At 41.7% G+C, this 17862-nt stretch overlaps 2 protein-coding genes and 1 non-coding gene across 3 annotated transcripts in view; 1 reads left to right on the forward strand and 2 right to left on the reverse strand.

The window, feature by feature from the left end:
- Positions 1 to 12978, reverse strand: part of smoc2 (SPARC related modular calcium binding 2) — a 29369-nt gene extending 16391 nt beyond the window's left edge. Inside the window, exons 1-2 of the mRNA XM_030772768.1 lie at positions 12907 to 12978; positions 3740 to 3902 (exon numbers count right to left, since the gene is read on the reverse strand). Coding sequence (XP_030628628.1) covers positions 3740 to 3902; positions 12907 to 12978 — 235 coding nt within the window. The remainder of the gene's footprint in view (positions 1 to 3739; positions 3903 to 12906) is intronic.
- A 1684-nt stretch (positions 12979 to 14662) lies between these two features.
- On the reverse strand, positions 14663 to 14734 carry trnad-guc (transfer RNA aspartic acid (anticodon GUC)). Its single transcript has one exon. It is a non-coding gene; the product is annotated as a tRNA-Asp (tRNA).
- Positions 14735 to 15316: 582 nt separating this feature from the next.
- eif3s6ip (eukaryotic translation initiation factor 3, subunit 6 interacting protein) overlaps positions 15317 to 17862 on the forward strand; it is a 6906-nt gene continuing 4360 nt past the window's right edge. The window contains exons 1-6 of the mRNA XM_030770990.1: positions 15317 to 15433; positions 16103 to 16145; positions 16495 to 16708; positions 17056 to 17135; positions 17490 to 17551; positions 17697 to 17766. Of these exons, the coding sequence (XP_030626850.1) occupies positions 15404 to 15433; positions 16103 to 16145; positions 16495 to 16708; positions 17056 to 17135; positions 17490 to 17551; positions 17697 to 17766 (499 nt within the window). The 5' untranslated portion in view covers positions 15317 to 15403. The remainder of the gene's footprint in view (positions 15434 to 16102; positions 16146 to 16494; positions 16709 to 17055; positions 17136 to 17489; positions 17552 to 17696; positions 17767 to 17862) is intronic.

Here is a 17862-nt window from a genome sequence, read left to right on the forward strand (position 1 = left end):
AAAATGAACAGAGAAAAAAAGACTGATTTGATTCATATTTCGCATCTTTGGCTTGGACTTTGCAAGAAAGGATGGAGTGAGAGAGGGAGAAAGAGAGAGAGCAACAGAGAGAATATTTCAAGATGTTTCGGAAGTGAAGGATGCTGGTGTGGTTTGGAATCAAACCAACATAGTGATTTCATTAAAGTCACTGTGCACCAAGCCTGCATTTGAACAGTAAAACCATTAACCAACTGATCTGCCCTGATCCTCCTCACAAAGCTCCTCACAAACACCTTAGAGTACAGTTACTGCACGAGGGCTACGACATTCTCTGGATCATGCTAAATTATATTTAATATCTACTATTCATCAGTTACAAATCTACTGTTGATCTACGACTAAATAATCATAATAATACTGAGAGTACTACTATTACTACTACTAATCATCATCATCATCATCATCATATAATAAGTAATAGAAGAAGAAGGACATTGTATGTTAAATATAATGAGTTAATAAAGCCTTAATTCATCAGTATATTAAGAAAACTAACTGGAAACTATTGCATTGAAGGAAGAATGTGACTAATGCGACATCTTTTTCCTATTGTCATTGAACTGTAAAGGTCTTAGTTAAAAGCTTGCAGACTGGTCAGAATGCGCTGGCTTCCGTTGGTAAACGGTTACCAGATACCATAGACCAGATGATAGGGAATAAAAGAATGAAGATCCTTCGTAGTGTCTGGTACATCTTCCGTAGCGTAGATGAAAATCACCAAATTTTACAAATATTTCTTAGCTGGTACTACTGAAATTTTTCTAAAAAGGGAAAACTATTAGATAGCATAAAAAGGTTCCTCAAGACTAGTGCAATATTGGATATTAGACAGCGGAACTGAGTGCTTAAAGGTGAAAAAAAATATATCACACACCATAATTGCCACGGCCAAAAGGAGGCATATACATTACAGAACAGAGCCGGTCTTCGAATCGACTCTGGATTTCCTCCATAGGTTTTAGGATGCTTCATGACATAGAGTTCTAATCAAAACCAATCCACTGCAACACCAATGCTACTGTAACCAGCTATCTTGAGTCAGCTGAACTGCAGATATACAGAGACCTACATATTTCCTTTGTGCTATTACAAAACATCATACTTGCATATGCAAAATAATAACATATTATATCTGCACACTTTGAACTCTCATATTTGTGTTTGAAACTCACTAAATCACAACTTTAATCCAATACTGATTGAGTGATTGTTTCAGGTGCTGCTGTGGTTGCTCAGGGCGACATCAGTTGCTGTTGTACTGTAAATTCATGCAGATTCACATTCACACATACTGTTGGGCCTTTGAGCAGAAGATCCAACACGTCTCAAGAGTACAGTGTTTGTCCACCCATCACCTCTCTCATTATTCTGTCATCGTTAAAGACCCCAATGGAAAACTAGTTCTCACTATATCCTCCCTGGTTGATTAAGGGTTAAAAATAAATGAACGAATTAGCTCTTGTGTTTTGGGATTTTAGCCGTTGCTCATTTCTCCCAGAGCAAGTCTTTTTAAAGATTAAACTGGGTCTGCCGGGTGTCAGAATAAGACTTCTGAGGACACAGAACCCACAATCTAATCTAAGGGCCTCCCCAGCTGAATTCACTTCACTTTAACCAATGACGCACACTCACTCATCCCATGCAGAAAACCCCAGCAACTAAATGCAACTGAGCAGGAGGGTCTCTGTTACTATGGTAAAGTACCCAGAAAGAGAGAGAGAGAGAGAGAGAGAGGGAGACAGATAAAGACAGAGAATGAGAGTGAGAGATAGACATACCGAATGGAGGGATAGAAGGAGAAAGAAAGTGTGAAAGACAGAGACAGAGAGAGAGCTGTTTTTACTTCAGTCTGTTTGCAGTCCTGTCCTTTTGTGGCACGGAGTGGAGAGCATAGAGAAAAATAGAGAATTAAGGATGATTTAAGGATCAGCTGTGGAAAATGGGTACTAAAAGTGCTCTAAAGTTAGTCCGAATGGAAAAAGACGAATGTGTAGGTCGGAACCCGAGCCCTGGCTGGAAACAGTGACAGGACGGTTGAATCATCTGCTTTCTTCAGATAGAAAAAAAAGAAACTGTGGTGCCACTTTAGCCATCTCAGTGCAGACAGAACCATCACTGTGTCAGCGCCCGTGGGGTTCTGAGTCTGCTCCCACACACATACGCACACGCACACACACACACACACACACACACACTCACAATCACTGTCTTGCTATGAGGAGGTCACACCCAATCCTCATGTACACATTATGAAGACTTTCATGGACTCTTACTCCCTTTCTCTCTCTCTTTCAGTTTCTTTGCTGGAAACCTCTCACTCTCTCTCTTTCTCTCTCTCTTTCTCTCTCTCTTTCTCTTTCTCTCTCGCTTTCTCTCTTTCTCTTTCTCTTTCTCTCTCCCTCGTTCTCTCTTTCTCTCACTCCTCTTTCTTACTCTCTCGTTCTCTCTCTTCCTCTCACTCTCTCACTCCAGACGTCTGTCACCGTGACAACCCTATGCCAGCATAAACTCTCAAAAAGGTTTCCATCATTGTGAGGATTTCTTTTTCTACCTTCCTTTCTCCTTTTTCTCTCTCTCTCTTTCTCCCTCTCCCTCTGAATTAATATGCACATGTGAAAGAATAAAGCATTGTTGCACTCTGCAGGGTGATGAACTGGTATAGGCGAATATAAGTTGGGGGGTAGAGTCTGTCGTTCGGGTGTGAGAGATTGTGGTCATGTGTTTGTGCATTTATGCATATGCGTGCGTGTGTGTGTGTGTGTGTCTGTATGAGTATGTATGTGTGTGTCTGTTCCTACCATTACCAGCACAATGAGGGTGTTTATGAGCCAGTCGGCCTTCAACCTTTGGCACTTACCACCCCCATCTCCTCAGTCTTTCTCTTCTCATGTGAACATATTCAAACATTTATTTATAAATCAGAACATACATAATCTTCCTTAAACAATATTTTCCTTACTTTTCTGACTCCCAGTGTCACAAGTCTGAGGGCTGGCTGCATTTGTAAAAATTTTCTAATAGAAAACTTGAAAAAACTTATAGAAAGACTAGAAGTATTTCATTTAGATGTGATCTCCGTGATTAAACACAGACTGGACAAATTCTGAGAAGCCAAAATCTAAAAAAAAAATCTGAGCAAGGCATTCAGATGATGCCAAATCTGTCTTTCCTTCTTTCATACAATGTCATATGTCTTAGGGAATGATAACCTTTTGACATTTCAAAAATGTCAAAACCGTACAAAAACTCAAACAAGGGGATCGGGGATTTATGTTTCAGCACTGTGAGAACAGCATTTTTCCCCCACCTTGCAAATATATCATTTTTAATTAACTCTAAGAATTTTAACTGCTGACTATACGCGGGTATTAACTCTATCTCACAAAAGTATGCACAAGAGCACGCAAAACAGTGGCGTATGCACTATACAACTCAAAGAAATTTGACATCAAAAAACCTGAATTTCCTGGGCTCATCTTTTTTTTTTTTTCTTCGGTTTACTCTCCATTGTTTATACTGGGAGTGAAGCGATAAAGTTTTTGATTTTACTCTCCACAAGTGTCGTTTTGTGTTATAACTCTGGCCCTCAAAACATCAATTATCATCCGATGAATTTAACCCCAATGATTCACGCCGTGACCCATGACCTAAGGGGAGAAACCCCGGGTCACAGCTGAAGCGTGACTCGTGACCTAACCTTTGCACGGCCCTCGGATGACCTCCAGCTGTGGGTCGCGGCACTTGGCACGGAGGAACTCGCAGCGTGAGGTGAAGGTTCGCCCGTCCGACGCACACAGTGGCTTCCGAGGAGCTCCGGAACAATCTGTGTTACACTCTTTGTCTTGTTCCACCCGCAGAAACTGAGAAAGAGGCAGATAGATAGATAGATAGATAGATAGATAGATAGATAGATAGATAGATAGATAGATAGATAGATAGATAGATAGATAGATAGATAGATAGATAGAGACAGACAGAGTGAGACAGAGAGAGGCAGAGAGGGGGGGGGGTTAAATCAATGTTTAGAACAAAGGTTTCTTTTAGAAAACTCTTTTCAGTTACTGAAACTGATTGAAAACAGTCTCACGCAGCGTCAGTCTCAGAGGGTGTGAATAAACAGATGTTTATGGAAAATCAAAAACAAGAAAGATACTGGCATGTGTTTTCTGCCTGACAAACAAAAGAGGAAGACGTGCAAATGTCACAGTGTCCGTAATGCTTCCAAGACACGTGTGCCATCCAAACTTTTTTTTTTCTTTTTTTTTTTTTTTGGGATGTCTCTATTGAAGTACTTTACCACCATGTTGTCAACATCATACACAAATTTCACTCATCCTGAAAAGATTAACTGCTTTCCCAACTTCCTCCATTCACAAACAAATGCCAACACTGCAAGCCAAAAGAACGAGGGGGGGGGGGGGGACGTAGAGACGAGGGCTCGGGTAAGTGTTGCGTGACGATTCTCCATAACTCTGTCCTCCTTCTGCTCCCACACCTGTACAGGCATTTTTCTCTCCTTCACCTCAAATCCCTCTGTAGGGAGAGACAGAGGTGTTGAATCCCGAGGCAAAACGTATCACATTATTTGTGTCAATGCTACCATTGTCTCTCTGACCACAGAATCAAACCTATCACCTGCAAAATTACGCAAAACCCAGAGCCAACAAACCAACAGGGATAAAGAACATGCACAGAGTTTCTGTAGGTGAGGATGGAAATGAAGAGGGAATGTCTGTTTTCTTTATTTTGTTACAGCACAAACACTGATATATGTCTGTAGCATTTTTGGCACTGATGTTATAAAGGGGAATCAAGAGTAGGCATGCAAGTCACACATTTGCGTGCACTTCCGGACATAAGACACACACACCCACACGCGCACGCACGCACACACACACACACACACACACACACACACACACACACACACACACAAAAACACACACACGCACATGCGCGCGCACACGCACACATGCACACAGGTGTGTTTTTTTTCTGAATGGCAAAGTCTTGTTTTAAAAAAGCTGTGCGATCTGTTGAGTGAAATGACATAATTCTCCTCAAATGTCAGTGAACCACCGCATACCTTCTGTAGGTGTATTGATGTTCTAATATTTCATTTGAAAAGTGTATTCATATTCTAAGCTGTTAAACCCAAGCTACCCCATTTTATATTCTCATGACACTGCATGACCCCGATAAAGACATTCCATGCCAAACCATCAGCAAATATCCAAAATACAGAGTCAAAGCCCTGGTATGTGTCCCACCCAAACTCACCTGTTCCATATAAATCACTATCAAAGCTCTCCAGCCGTGCTTCAGAACAACCGGCAATTCATACAAATCTGACAGGGCGCAAATTGTGAACTGAAAGAAAATTAGCCCCTTCCGACAGACTACAAATGAACCAGTGAAGGAGTGGAATTAGAGAGTTAGAGAGAGCGTGTAGACAGAGAGTGAGCAGCATCTCGGCAAACACAGAAAGAAAGAGGGGGGAAAAGAGAAAAAGAAATAGAGAGAGAAGACACAGAGAGGGAGAGAGATAGTGAGAGACATATACCTGGGAGAGAGGAGGGGTCCAGGCTCTGAACAGGAGGTGAGTGGCCCCATGTCATCTCATTAATCTCCCCAGGATAAAAAAAAAAACAAGGACAGGACAAAGAGAGAGGCCACATGCAAACTTAGATAAAACACTTTGTTCACTCAGGGAAGTTCGTATTTAAGCTACATGGTCTTTCTTTTGGTCTTTCGTCACTTTTTAAAAGTATCATCATTCTTTGAGGAGTTTAAGAAAAGGATAAAGAGAAGTAAAGGGATGTAATTTTGCTTTTTTGTCTATGGAGAATAAACTCACACTGTGCTCATGACTTCCTCCTCTTCCTTGACCCTCTGCTTCCTCTCACTTTCGCTCTTTCTTCTCACTTTCTTTCTTAATCTAATGTCTTTTCTAACTGCATTATCTCCCGATAATGTGACTTAAACAAAAGGACAACAGTCTTTCTAAGTTCAGTTTCTGGCCTCCAAACCACCCCTGTGTCCCCCTTCTTTCTCTTTCTGACTTATTTCTGAACTTCGTTTTCCGAATGAATGAATAACGGAACGAATATTAAATTGTGAATGAAAGACATTCATTTTCTTGGCCCATTTTGAGTGTGTTGGGGGGTCAGACCCCAGCCTGCCCCCCTCCCCTCCTGCACACACACACAGTGGTTCTGACTGACAGTCTCCCACTGTCTTGGGTCAGTGCACCCCCCTGTAAACCCCCACCTTCCCATCATCAGGCAACAACATCTCCAGTTTGGGTTTCTCTCCACAGCTGTGACCCCTTTGCCCTCTCTCTCTCTCTCTCTCTTTCTCCTTCTCTCTCTCCCAATCTCTGCCTCACTCTCCCATTGCTCTCTGTCTGTCTTTCTCTGCCTGTCTTTCTCGCTCTCTCTCTCTCTCTCCCTCTCTCTCTGTCTTTCTCTCCCAGACCCCACCTCATTCTCTTTCTCGATTTCTCTCTCTGTCTCTCACAACATGCTCTTCAGGACACATGCTTGTTGAAAGAGAGTTGTCAGAAAACAGCCTCTGTCCAGACCACTGCAAACGAGGCCAAGATCACTTTCAATAACGATCAGTCTTCTCCTTCTGCCCACCATGAAAGTCCCCTCACAGCCAAACTCAGACCCAAAAGACTGAAAACAACCACAAACTCTGATCCTTCTCATTAAGATGAAGTTACACAAATGAAAAACACTTCTATTCAGACCAACCAAAACAAACCAACAGAGCAGCGTCCCATACCCAAAGACTAAGATCAGCCGCAAGTGTCCTACTTTATTCCGAATAAACTAAACACTGTTATCCTACTGATTCAACCGCACACTTTGATTCTGTTGATTCCAATCAGCCTCGGAGTCTTCTGATTCAGACTCACTGAATCTGATCAAGTTTAACCACAACCTAATGATTAAGGTCATTCGCATCCAAACAGACTTCTGATTCATATCAAATGATTCATATCAAAACATCTCCTTTTAAAGTCAAGTACTTGTAATTCAAGTAAGCTCAGTTTCCGAGAAGGATCGCTTTGATCCACTTTATACTTTAACATTCGTGTAAATGTAACATTTATTTAACCGAAAGAATCAGTCAACTTAGAATAAATGTCTATTTTCCAAAGAGGCTCCGAATCAACAAGAGTGCAGGCAAAGGGTTGCAATACTTTCAGAACAAACTTTAGGGAAGAAGTGAATGTAGCTTATGGAGGCAATAGCTCTCGGCCACATAAGGGCTCTGAACCTGAATCTTTTTTAATTACACATGTAATCCCTATGCAGACTGATTTTGGAAATAGCACCAGAGAACACTGGGAGTCCACACAGGAGTGAAGGAAATGAACAACTTAAGAAAAGAACTCAGACCTACGTTACATTACATTCACAATTTGTTTCTGTGTCAGAGGTCACATGACTATGGAGCAACCTTGAGCTTAAGATCCTTATGGGAACCCAGGCAGAGAGCCACCCAACTCAGGAATCAAAGCCACAGTCATCTGGTGTACCTTACCAAAGATACAGAGCGCTCTGACGGCCATGACCCTGTTACACTTGGAGACATAAAAACCACAGAGATCTGGGTCAGCAGCAATAATGAAAATTTCAACACAAAGTAACCACTAGACTGACTGCAAAAAAATAAAAATCAGTTAAGGAAAAGCAGACAATGGTTCATTTGGCAACTTCTGACATCCATATTGTTTTTTTTTAAAGGTTTTAATATCAGCCCAAGGAAGTAACAGAGAAGAAAATAAGAGGGAAATAAGAGAACGTGGGTTAATTACGGGGTCTGCGGGGGGGGGGGGGGGGGGGGGGGGGCGGAGGGGGGACTGGACTCTGTTGGGGCCTCTCTGGCCATTATGGGCATAAGTGAGCTCCTGTGTTTGGGCTGGAGTGATGGATGCGGGTAAAACGACAGTGGGTCGACACTCCTTTGACATCTCACTCCATCCTCACGGCTGTAAGAGACGGGTGAGAGCACGGGCTGGGGAAATGATGAATCACCTCCACCACCTCCACCACCAGCACCACATGCCTCCACCATGACTGATGAAACTTCACTCCTCTAAAGACGAATCCCAGAAACAGTGCAGAGTCTGTGTCCTTTTTAAACGCTCACAGACTTCCAACTGTCTCTAACCTACCTCGCTTTAATTCACATGTGCTAAAACAAAGCCATTTTCAGCACTAAAGCCAGAAAAAGGGGGGAGGGTGGTGGGGCATAGAGAAGTGTGGGAGAGGGGACAGAGAGAAATTTGACAGATCTTTTTTTTTTTTTTTTTTTTCCAAGACCCACCAGCACACAAATCAAATCCTATTACCCCCTCCCAACTCTGTGGTACTGTGGGATTCAATGGAGCAGTCTGAAGGCGAAACTCCAGCAGAGAGCACATTGTGACATATTTGGAGGGGTTGGGGGGGGATAAAGGGACTCAGGACCCCCCCCACAGACTCCGAGAGGCCCCTCACACCACGGCCCTGAGGGGTCAAAAAGAGGCCTCAGCGGAGAGCCACAGTGAACGTGTGAAATAGGCGCTGCAGGAGTTTCCTGCACCAACTCTGGGATTTTCGTTGGGAATCATTAGTGACAGCTTTTTAACCAAGCTATTAACTCAATCAAAGGGAAAAGCATTTAATTGCTCTGAAAGATGTAAGAGGGAAGGAGGGGTGGGGGAAAGTAGCTATGAAAGGCAGCTCACTGGTAGTCATGTGGAAAGAAAAAAAAAAAAGGTTTTCTTTTTTCTCATGTGCAGGTGCATGGTTTTGTGTGTGAATGGGGGTACTAGAAATTCGGTCTTTGTTTTGTACTATGGGCATGTGTTTCATCAGATATGTGAAGAGGCTTTTGAAAAAAGTCATTTGAGCTTGTCAGCTCTTCTTTTCTTCGTTGGAGTGTCTCGTGAATGCAGAAATCTTCTGGCTATGAACTGAGTATGACAGAACTCAGACAGAAACGGAACCACAAACCTACCAACACCATGACAATCAAATTGCTACAACACACTCTTGCACCAAGACTGACAATTATTATAAACCAAACTCCACCAGGGTGGCTTTTGTGGTAACACACTGTCCAGAATTGAGGGAAATTTAGAACCACCTGACATGCCAGACTTGAGTCAGAGAGCAAAAATGAGAGATCCCAAAGTGGAAAATGTCCTTTTGTAGTGACAGAGAATGTGTTTTTGTCTGGACCACAAGAACTGTGCCCACTGCACGCACACACACACATGCACTTGGAGCACTGTATGTTTTGCCATCTGTGCCATTATATCGTTAGACAAAATTTCAGTTAGAAATCAGTTAGAAATGCAGTCAGAGTTATATGTGTGCATGTGTGTGTGTGTGTGTGTGTGTGTGTGTGTGCGTGTGCATATGAGGTTGCGTGCGTGTGAGGGTGTGTGATGGCAGATACATTTATGCATTTGCCAGTGTGTACGTGGCCGTATTTACATATGCGTCTCTGTGTTTCTGCGAATACGAATGTGAAATACATATGTGCAAGCAATTTTGTTTGCAAAATCACCCGTATGTTTGTATGGTGCTTTGCTAGATGTACGTCCAAACATGTATACACGCATATGTGTGTGTGTGCTTGTGTGCGCGCGCATGCCAGCGTGTGTATGTGCGAGAGTGCAGATGTGTGTCTGCACAAGGCAACACTTCCTCCCACATTCCACAGAGCTTTCTCTTGGTGGAGAGCAAGGCTCTGTGACCTTTAACCTCTGGGTTAACAACCCACAGTCGTTCTGTTTCCATTTGTATATCCAGGCATCCTAGCTGGGGCTCGTAAATAATGATCTGAGGGGAGGCGGCCATTTCGTGGCATCCCTAAATCAGACAACAGACACTTTGACACTCTGCATTCTTCAGTGTTTCATCTCTTCTCTGTCCAGTGTCACTGCCACATACTGTAAATGTTACCTCAACCTTACAGCATACAGTTTGGGGTACTGACCCAAAGACTAAATGAATGTCAAATCAGGTGTATGGACAACAAATCAGCCAGTGTTAAATTCACTCTCAGAATATTCATGGTATTTTCTGCAAAAACTTCTTTAGCATTTGAGTAATACACAAAGTTGCTGTGCTTAAAAATGCAATCATAAGCACGTTCAGACACAGAAGCCTTGAGAACTTAACTGTGTCGTTCGTGGTACTGTAGTGTAGCGGAACTCCATAATGATCTATGAGAAACTCCAGGAAAATTAAAGCTGAACAATTACAACTTTACCATGTGATAGTCCAGTCTAAATCTCTTAGCTGTTCATTATGCGTTTTCTGATGAAAAATATCAAGAGTCATACTGAAGCTTTGTGGTGCTCTGGTGAGAAGAAAAAAAAAAAAAAAACAGAACACAGGCCCGTTATCACTGTGTAAGTCACTCTAACCTTCGCTAGATTTCCTAATATTTCATTTTGTCCTTTTTAAATCTTTAGGTCAGACTGGGGATAGTGTTTGCTTTCAGTTGTTCCTTGCCCCGTATCTATAGGTCACAGTTTCATTGTTGATAACTCACTTTGCAAATGATGTATATATAGATCCTGGGTCATTATTCTGCTATCTGATTCATCTGTAGATTTGACAATCAAAATATTGTGCTTTTAACAGTCACATAATTCTTTTTTCCTCATTCCTCATAAAGCACAGCGCCTTTCTTTCTTCTCCCTGTGACTGTTTAAAGCAGCACTTCATTCCTTTTGTCCTAGCACCAACCTCCAACTCCCTCAAAAGCTAGCTCTCCTATACAGGAATTCTGGGAGCTTATTAGCAGTTTCTACATTAAGTCAGCCTGTCTGTCTCCTGGACAGCACTGTGGGTATACTAAATACATTTATATTGGCAAATAATGTCAATAAAATCATGCCATCTGTCACTGATGGCATGAACAGGCCTCCTGTGCATGACCAATCGGTGTCTAAGCCTTGACAAATAATGCCAACCACCACTAGCCGCTACCAGCTGCTTCAGTCACCACATCATTAAAAGCCCTCAATTCATGCCCACGGGCTGCATAGTTGGCACCTAACACGCTGCTGTGGCAGCAAATGCCAACTGAGAGAAACATTGACAGGCACTGTACCTTTTGCCACGGTGCTAACAACCTCCAATCATCACCGCAGAGGCATGCCAATAGTAGCCTTGCCTACAGGAGATCACAGGGACACAAGATAGGGCCCCTGGTGCAAGGTTCCTCTGTCTGTACAGAAATGGAACACTCAAGGCATTCCAGAGCTGAACACAGAACCCCCAGACATTCCGTCAGACTAGACAGAATACGCTGTTAATGGTGAGATTCTAAAATGGAATACACAGACAACAGAATGGTACAGAAACAGAACATTCTGTCCACTCATTCTTCTCAAGATTCCAGAATAAAAGTATAGTGGTTATGTAAGTTACATATACATTTCACTAATCATCTGATTTTTTTCCTCGTGCAAAGACATTACATTTCCTTTACGGGTTGAAGGGGGGTCACATTAAAGTAAACATGTACAGATAATAATACATGATTCTTGACGTATCTAACAGATTATAATGTGTTCCCTATTTAATGGATTATTAAAATGGACATTTTTTTTCTCTCTTGACTGATTGCACAGACAAAAAAGTGATATTGGCAGTCTGAAAAGGTCATATCGGTTTAAAATAAATAACCAGATGAAAGGACTGTAAAAGTCAGTGCAGTATTGGAGTTGGTTTTGCAAGGCAGATTCTGTGGGATGCCCTTTGCCAGACCATGCTTCAGTAATGCGACTGTGGTCTGGTGGATAGAGTTGTAGTCAGATGCCTTCAATAAAATGACAGAGCCTTTCTCAATGCTCCAGCCACAGGCAAGTGAGCATGAGTCAGTGACATGCCTATATGTTAAATGGCAAAGTTCTCAGCACAAAAAAAGTCAAGCCTCAGTAAGACATGTCAAAATGTAAGTAGTGGCTACACCTGTGAGTGTTTTGTGTAAGTGTGTGTATATGTGTGTGTGTGTGTGTGTGTGTGTGTGAGAGAGAGAGAGAGAGAGAGAGAGAGACAGAGAGTTCATGCACATGTATCTCTTGCCTGTCTGCTTAGCCCAACTTTATGAAGCTTATAGATCAAGTGTGTGTTTGGATAGAGAGAACGGTTTAGTGCCCTGTTACGATTGCATGCTTTCGAACATATAAACTCATGTGAACTGTCTAAGAGATTCTTCTCCTCCTACAGTTTGTCTGTTCTTCCATCTCTCTGTCTCTCTCCCTCTCTCTCTCTCTCTCTCTCTCTGTCTCACACACACACATACACAGAACCACAAGCTCACGGTACCTCGTCGTCTTTAGGGTTCACCCAGAACAAGTACTGTGATGAGATGATCAAAATTCGACTGTTGTATTACAGAACGATGTTGTTTTGATGTCATCATGGACATCGGTAACAGACAAGTCCATGTATAGGACCAGTGGCATTACGCGTTTTCGCAGCTGTCACTCATATGATCTATCAAGTATTGTTCCAGGACGCCGTGTGTTTCACTTAAGGAGCGTTACGAAACTTTCGACGAGAGCTCACATTTATGTAGAATCACGGATACGGTCATTTCGGCCGTTTTGCAGTTCATCCATGTGTCAGTAAAGAAAACTCATGGCACAGCATCTGGGTGAGTTAGATAAACTTCTCACACTTCATCTGATATCCAGAAGTGTACAACGCAGAGTCATTATGATCAGCAAATGTTTGGAAGTATGTCTAATTCAGTAACCGTAACAACAATAATAATAATAATAATAAGAATAATAATAATAAGAATAATAATAATTTACAAATACTTATTTTATATTCCTACCGTGAGCGCTGAAAACTTCTGCGCGCGTCCGGCGTAGAGGAGACAGAGCAGGAGCATAAACGACACGCGCATCCTTGACCGTATCGAGCCTGTCCGCAAATCCAGAGTGTTTGCGCGTATGTATGTGTAAAATAAATCCGAGCCTCAAAAGAAAGTGATTTGGTCAAAAAAGGCCAAAGTAGAATTCCTTTCCCAAAACGTTAACGTTACCCCTCAAAACACGCCTGGAATCACGCACTTAATCTGGTGATTGTGTAGAAATCACTCTTAAATCCTTGTGGTAAGAAACTCGTTTCGTACCCTGAGTAAGATTTCAAGACTGGTCTCCTTCCTAAATGTCTTAGTGCTCTCTCTCTCCTTCTCTCCCTCTCTCTATATTCGTTTGTAGTCGTCTCCACACCCCTCCTTTTCACGTATTTGTCGGCGCAGATGCTTTATCGGATGCAGGCAGTACCTAGGCGGTAGGTATAGGTAAATTTTGAAAGAATCTGTCATATGCTGGTGTGTTCTAAACACCAAGAATATTCCTCTTAGGTCACTTTCTCTCTCCCCTCCTCTCTCTATTTTCTTGTCCTTTTCCTCCAAACAAGACAGGTAATCCCTTTACTGCTCTTTGATGTTGGGATTTGCTTGGGAAAGACTACTCAGTCTGTATGGGAGTAAAACGGAGTGAGCGCGCAAGAGAGGCTCTTGGAATGAAGAGAATAGACAGTCCCCAAATTCGAACCTCTTTAACTCATTCATCAAGCGCTTTACACACTCTCTCTCTCTCTCTCTCTCACTCCTCTCTGCTTTTCATAGTTGGAGGGTTTGTTGTTTTTCCACAAGATTCATGGGATGCAGGACAAAACACTGCCCACAAACTTTAATCTGATTTTTGTAGGTGTTTTTTTAATAGAACAGCATACGTCAAAGAATTTCAGAAACGCTATGCTCGTATGTGAGCACGGGCAGTTTTTTATGTGCTTCATCCCAAGTGTTTCTTATTTAATAATCACATATGTTGACATTTCTACATTTTATGTGACTTCTGCGTTAATTATTGGTTGTTGCAGAATTGAACATGAGAAGTAGGCAATTAGCTTGCACGTATGGCAACACACAATTCAGTGGAAAAAAGTGAATACACGGTAACTTGCAACCTTTTATGACTGAAATCATTCCGGTTTAAGAAAAAAACAGTGTGTATCAGTCACGCTAAAACTACGTGCACTCTTATTCCGATAGCCTATTACTGCCTCTTACTGGAGAAGTGCAGTATTGCACGAAACAGCTTTGTCTGACTATTATACCTTGGACTATTTCGATGTAGGTTATCACATAGTATTCCAACAAATTACGGGTACAATTGGAATGTATCAATCAAATAATAAAGTAATTTGCAATAATGAGTATATATATAGATCTGGATGTATTTTCTTGAGGTGCTATGGCATCTTGCCCCAATGTTCAAGTGGTAAAAATTCTCTCTGTTAAACGATGCTAATCCTTACCTGTTTCCTTACCGTTCAGTTTCAGTTGTTGGAAACCCATTTAATATTCAAGATTACAGCACATTTGACTGTATGAAATGAAATCAAAACATTTGCTCAGATTAACGAACACCATTTGCCTTCTCTCTTCCAAATTCACAAACTGATGGAACTTTCAAATGAACAAAAATAGAACTATAATGTTGGATAAGTAAACTGGTAAAGTTTTGCTACTGTAGACTACTTTTTAATCATATTAAAAAAAAAAAAAAAAAGCTTGTATTCTCCCCGTCGGGGAATCGAACCCCGGTCTCCCGCGTGACAGGCGGGGATACTCACCACTATACTAACGAGGAGATGCTACAAGGGTGCGGCCAGAGGTTATATAAAAAATAGCTTTGGTGGTTATACGTATATGTTTAAAAAACATATCTTTATCAGAACATTTACTTGTGTCGTGTACATATATAGCTTATCATTAAAAAAGAAAAATTACATCTGCATTGTCAGAGGCGCCGTGCTTAACGCACACAAACTACTTAACCATTTATTGTATGAATAGGCCTATAAACATCAGTATTTATATTTATATTTATATTTAGAGAAATGCATTAATTCGTTTTAATGTGCTGGTGTATGCATGATTTCAGGCGATGAGCTAATGGTAGTTGTCTACTGTGCTTAGAGCACGGGTACATGCTTGCCTTCAAATCACCCGAAACAAATCAAACATGTTGTGACTCCGCATAAGAAAAAAGAATGGGCAATTGTCTCTCTATCCTAAAGAGACTTAACAAAGTTACCTTATGGTCAACATAAACGTGTGGTCACACAAGCCTCTTGTGTCACATGCATTCGTCCACTATACCACAATGCACCGCTCTGACGACCTCGGATTACACACTGGAAGCAGTAACTGAACGGTTTCCTTCCTCTCCGAGCCCGGCGTTAGCTGCGTGGTCTTGGGTTCTTTTAGCAACTGTGAGTGCTGTATTTTACTGAAGAAAGGAAAGGGCCTTCCCAACATGTCTTATCCAAACGACGATCTCGACGACGTAAGTTTTGCTAATCTTACAGGTCCTGTTAAAAACTGAGTGTTGTGTTGGCCCAATAACCTGCCTACATACGTGCTGGTGGCTGTGCTAGAAAGCTAGCGTGAAAGAGGAGGGATTGAAGATGCTTTTGAGCTCAGCTCGTCCTGTGTGTTTGGTGATATAGCCCAGGAACACCAACTGTAATATGTTTAAATATTTAAAGTCAGTTTTCACTGATTAATCTCTTATTTTCATTTACTGTAATTTTACTAGCGATTTGTATCAGCTGCTGTATATAAAAGAGTTTCTGTCTTTGACTTGGCACCTCCATATTTAGTTTTGCTAACAGTAAGTAATTATCTCACACAACAAAAAAATCGATAGGTTGCTGAATAAAAAAAAAGACTTCAAGCTGGTCATCTCTGGTATTGGTATTGAAAATAGTTTTGGGAGAACTTGACTGAATATTTACATTTTCCATTTCCATTTCGATTTTAGCAGCATTAGAGAGAGAGATCCGTTTTTTCCTCGTTGTTGTATTGACAGCTGTGAAATTGTTTACCGTGATAGCAGCTGACGCTTACCTGGGCTGTTAATTTATTGATGGAAGAGTTTGATAACATATAAGTAAACGTGATATGGTTTTATACAATGCAAATTGAAATTATTGTCGTACTTTTTTCATTGCAGTATGACCCGTATAGCTATCCCAGTGACTACGACTTACACACTGGTGAGTATGTTGATTATTCTTGAGCAGGTGGAAGTGCGTTAACTCTGTAGATCATTGTTGTTAGATGCATTAATAACATTAAATAGAAACAGGAGGATGATAAAAGATGATGCAGCAACAGCAGAATAAAAATTGTTGATCCAAATACAGTGTAAACTTATTGTCTTGGCAGTGAGTTTGATTTTTTTAAATTGTTGGCCATGGTCATCTTTTGAGTGTAGGAGTATTTGCGAGCACCCCACACCCATTTACCCTCCACCCAGCTTAACTTGTCCTGTCCTCATGCACCACACAGCACATATAGCTCCATAAGTTCTCCAGCCTGTAACACTCTCTCTCTCTCTCTCAGGTGACCCTAAAGCTGACCTGGCCTATGAGCGTCAGTATGAGCACCAGCAGACCTACCACGTCATTCCTGAGGTGATAAAAAACTTCCTGCAGTATTTTCATAAAACCATCTCCGACCTCATCGACCAGAAGGTCTACGAGCTGCAGGCTAACCGTGTGTCCAGTGAGAGCATCGAGCAGAAGATCTACGAGATACAGGACGTCTACGAGAACAGGTGCGCATGCAAACTCACGCACTCAGGTCTGCAGTAGCACAATGAATGGAACATTGCTCCCAAGCAATGTAAAGAAGGATAATTAGTCATACACATGATGAAGTGTTGTTCTTTGAATTAGTCAATATTTTTACAACATACTCTTATTTTAGCATTTTCGTTAAACTGTACATTATCAGTGTTGCATGGTGTAACCATTAGGAGAATTTGTGTGGGTCACTGACAGATTGCTCCGTGTCTCTCTTCTTTACATTCTGAATGGTATTTCTTGCTTATCCTTTTATCCTCTTGTCTCTTTTTCTACCCTCTCTTGTCTCATCCTCTCATCTTTCATCTCCTGGGTGCAGCTGGAATAAGCTGACCGACCGTTTCTTTAAGACCTCTCCCTGGCCAGAAGCTGAAGCCATCGCGTCTTTAGTGGGCAATGGTGAGTGACGCCAGTGAAGCTGTTCTATGCTTTCTTTACGCTCAAGAATCAGCTGCCATCTTAGAGGATGTCAATGAATATATTTGTGGCTAGAGGTTCAGTTTATATTATTACATCCAAGATTTAGAGCTGTTATCTTTTGCCCATTGCCTAACTCTGTCTCTCTCGCTCTCTCGCTCTCTCTCTCTCTCTCTCTCTCTCTCTCTCTCGCTCTCTCTCTCTCTCTCTCTCTCTCTCTCGCACTCTCTCTCGCTCTCTCTCTCTCTCTCGCACTCTCTCTCTCTCGCTCTCTCTCTCTCTCTCGCACTCTCTCTCTCTCTCTCTCTCTCTCTCTCTCTCTCTCTCTCCACACAGACGCCGTATTCCTGATTCTCTATAAGGAGTTGTATTACAGGCATATTTATGCCAAAGTCAGCGTGAGTATCTGTTTACTTTTATTTGTTTATTTTTCCTAACATTGCTTCTTAACAGTGCTTTACTAACATTATAGAATTTGACCTTTTCAGGCCCGTTGTCAACCCCAGCCTGTATATAAAGAGTTCATCTGCTTTTGTCTTGCAGGGAGGCCCAACTCTGGACCAGAGATTTGAATCCTATTACAATTACTGCAATCTTTTCAACTACATTCTCAGTGCGTCCAACTATTTTACCCATAACCTTTAGTCATAAGAATTAATTATGTCGTGGAGCATCAGTATTCATTTATTTATAGTTTAGTCTTCTGTGA

The sequence above is a fragment of the Chanos chanos genome, chromosome 4 (assembly GCF_902362185.1).
Source record: "Chanos chanos chromosome 4, fChaCha1.1, whole genome shotgun sequence".
In the NCBI taxonomy this organism is placed as follows: Eukaryota; Metazoa; Chordata; class Actinopteri; order Gonorynchiformes; family Chanidae; genus Chanos; species Chanos chanos.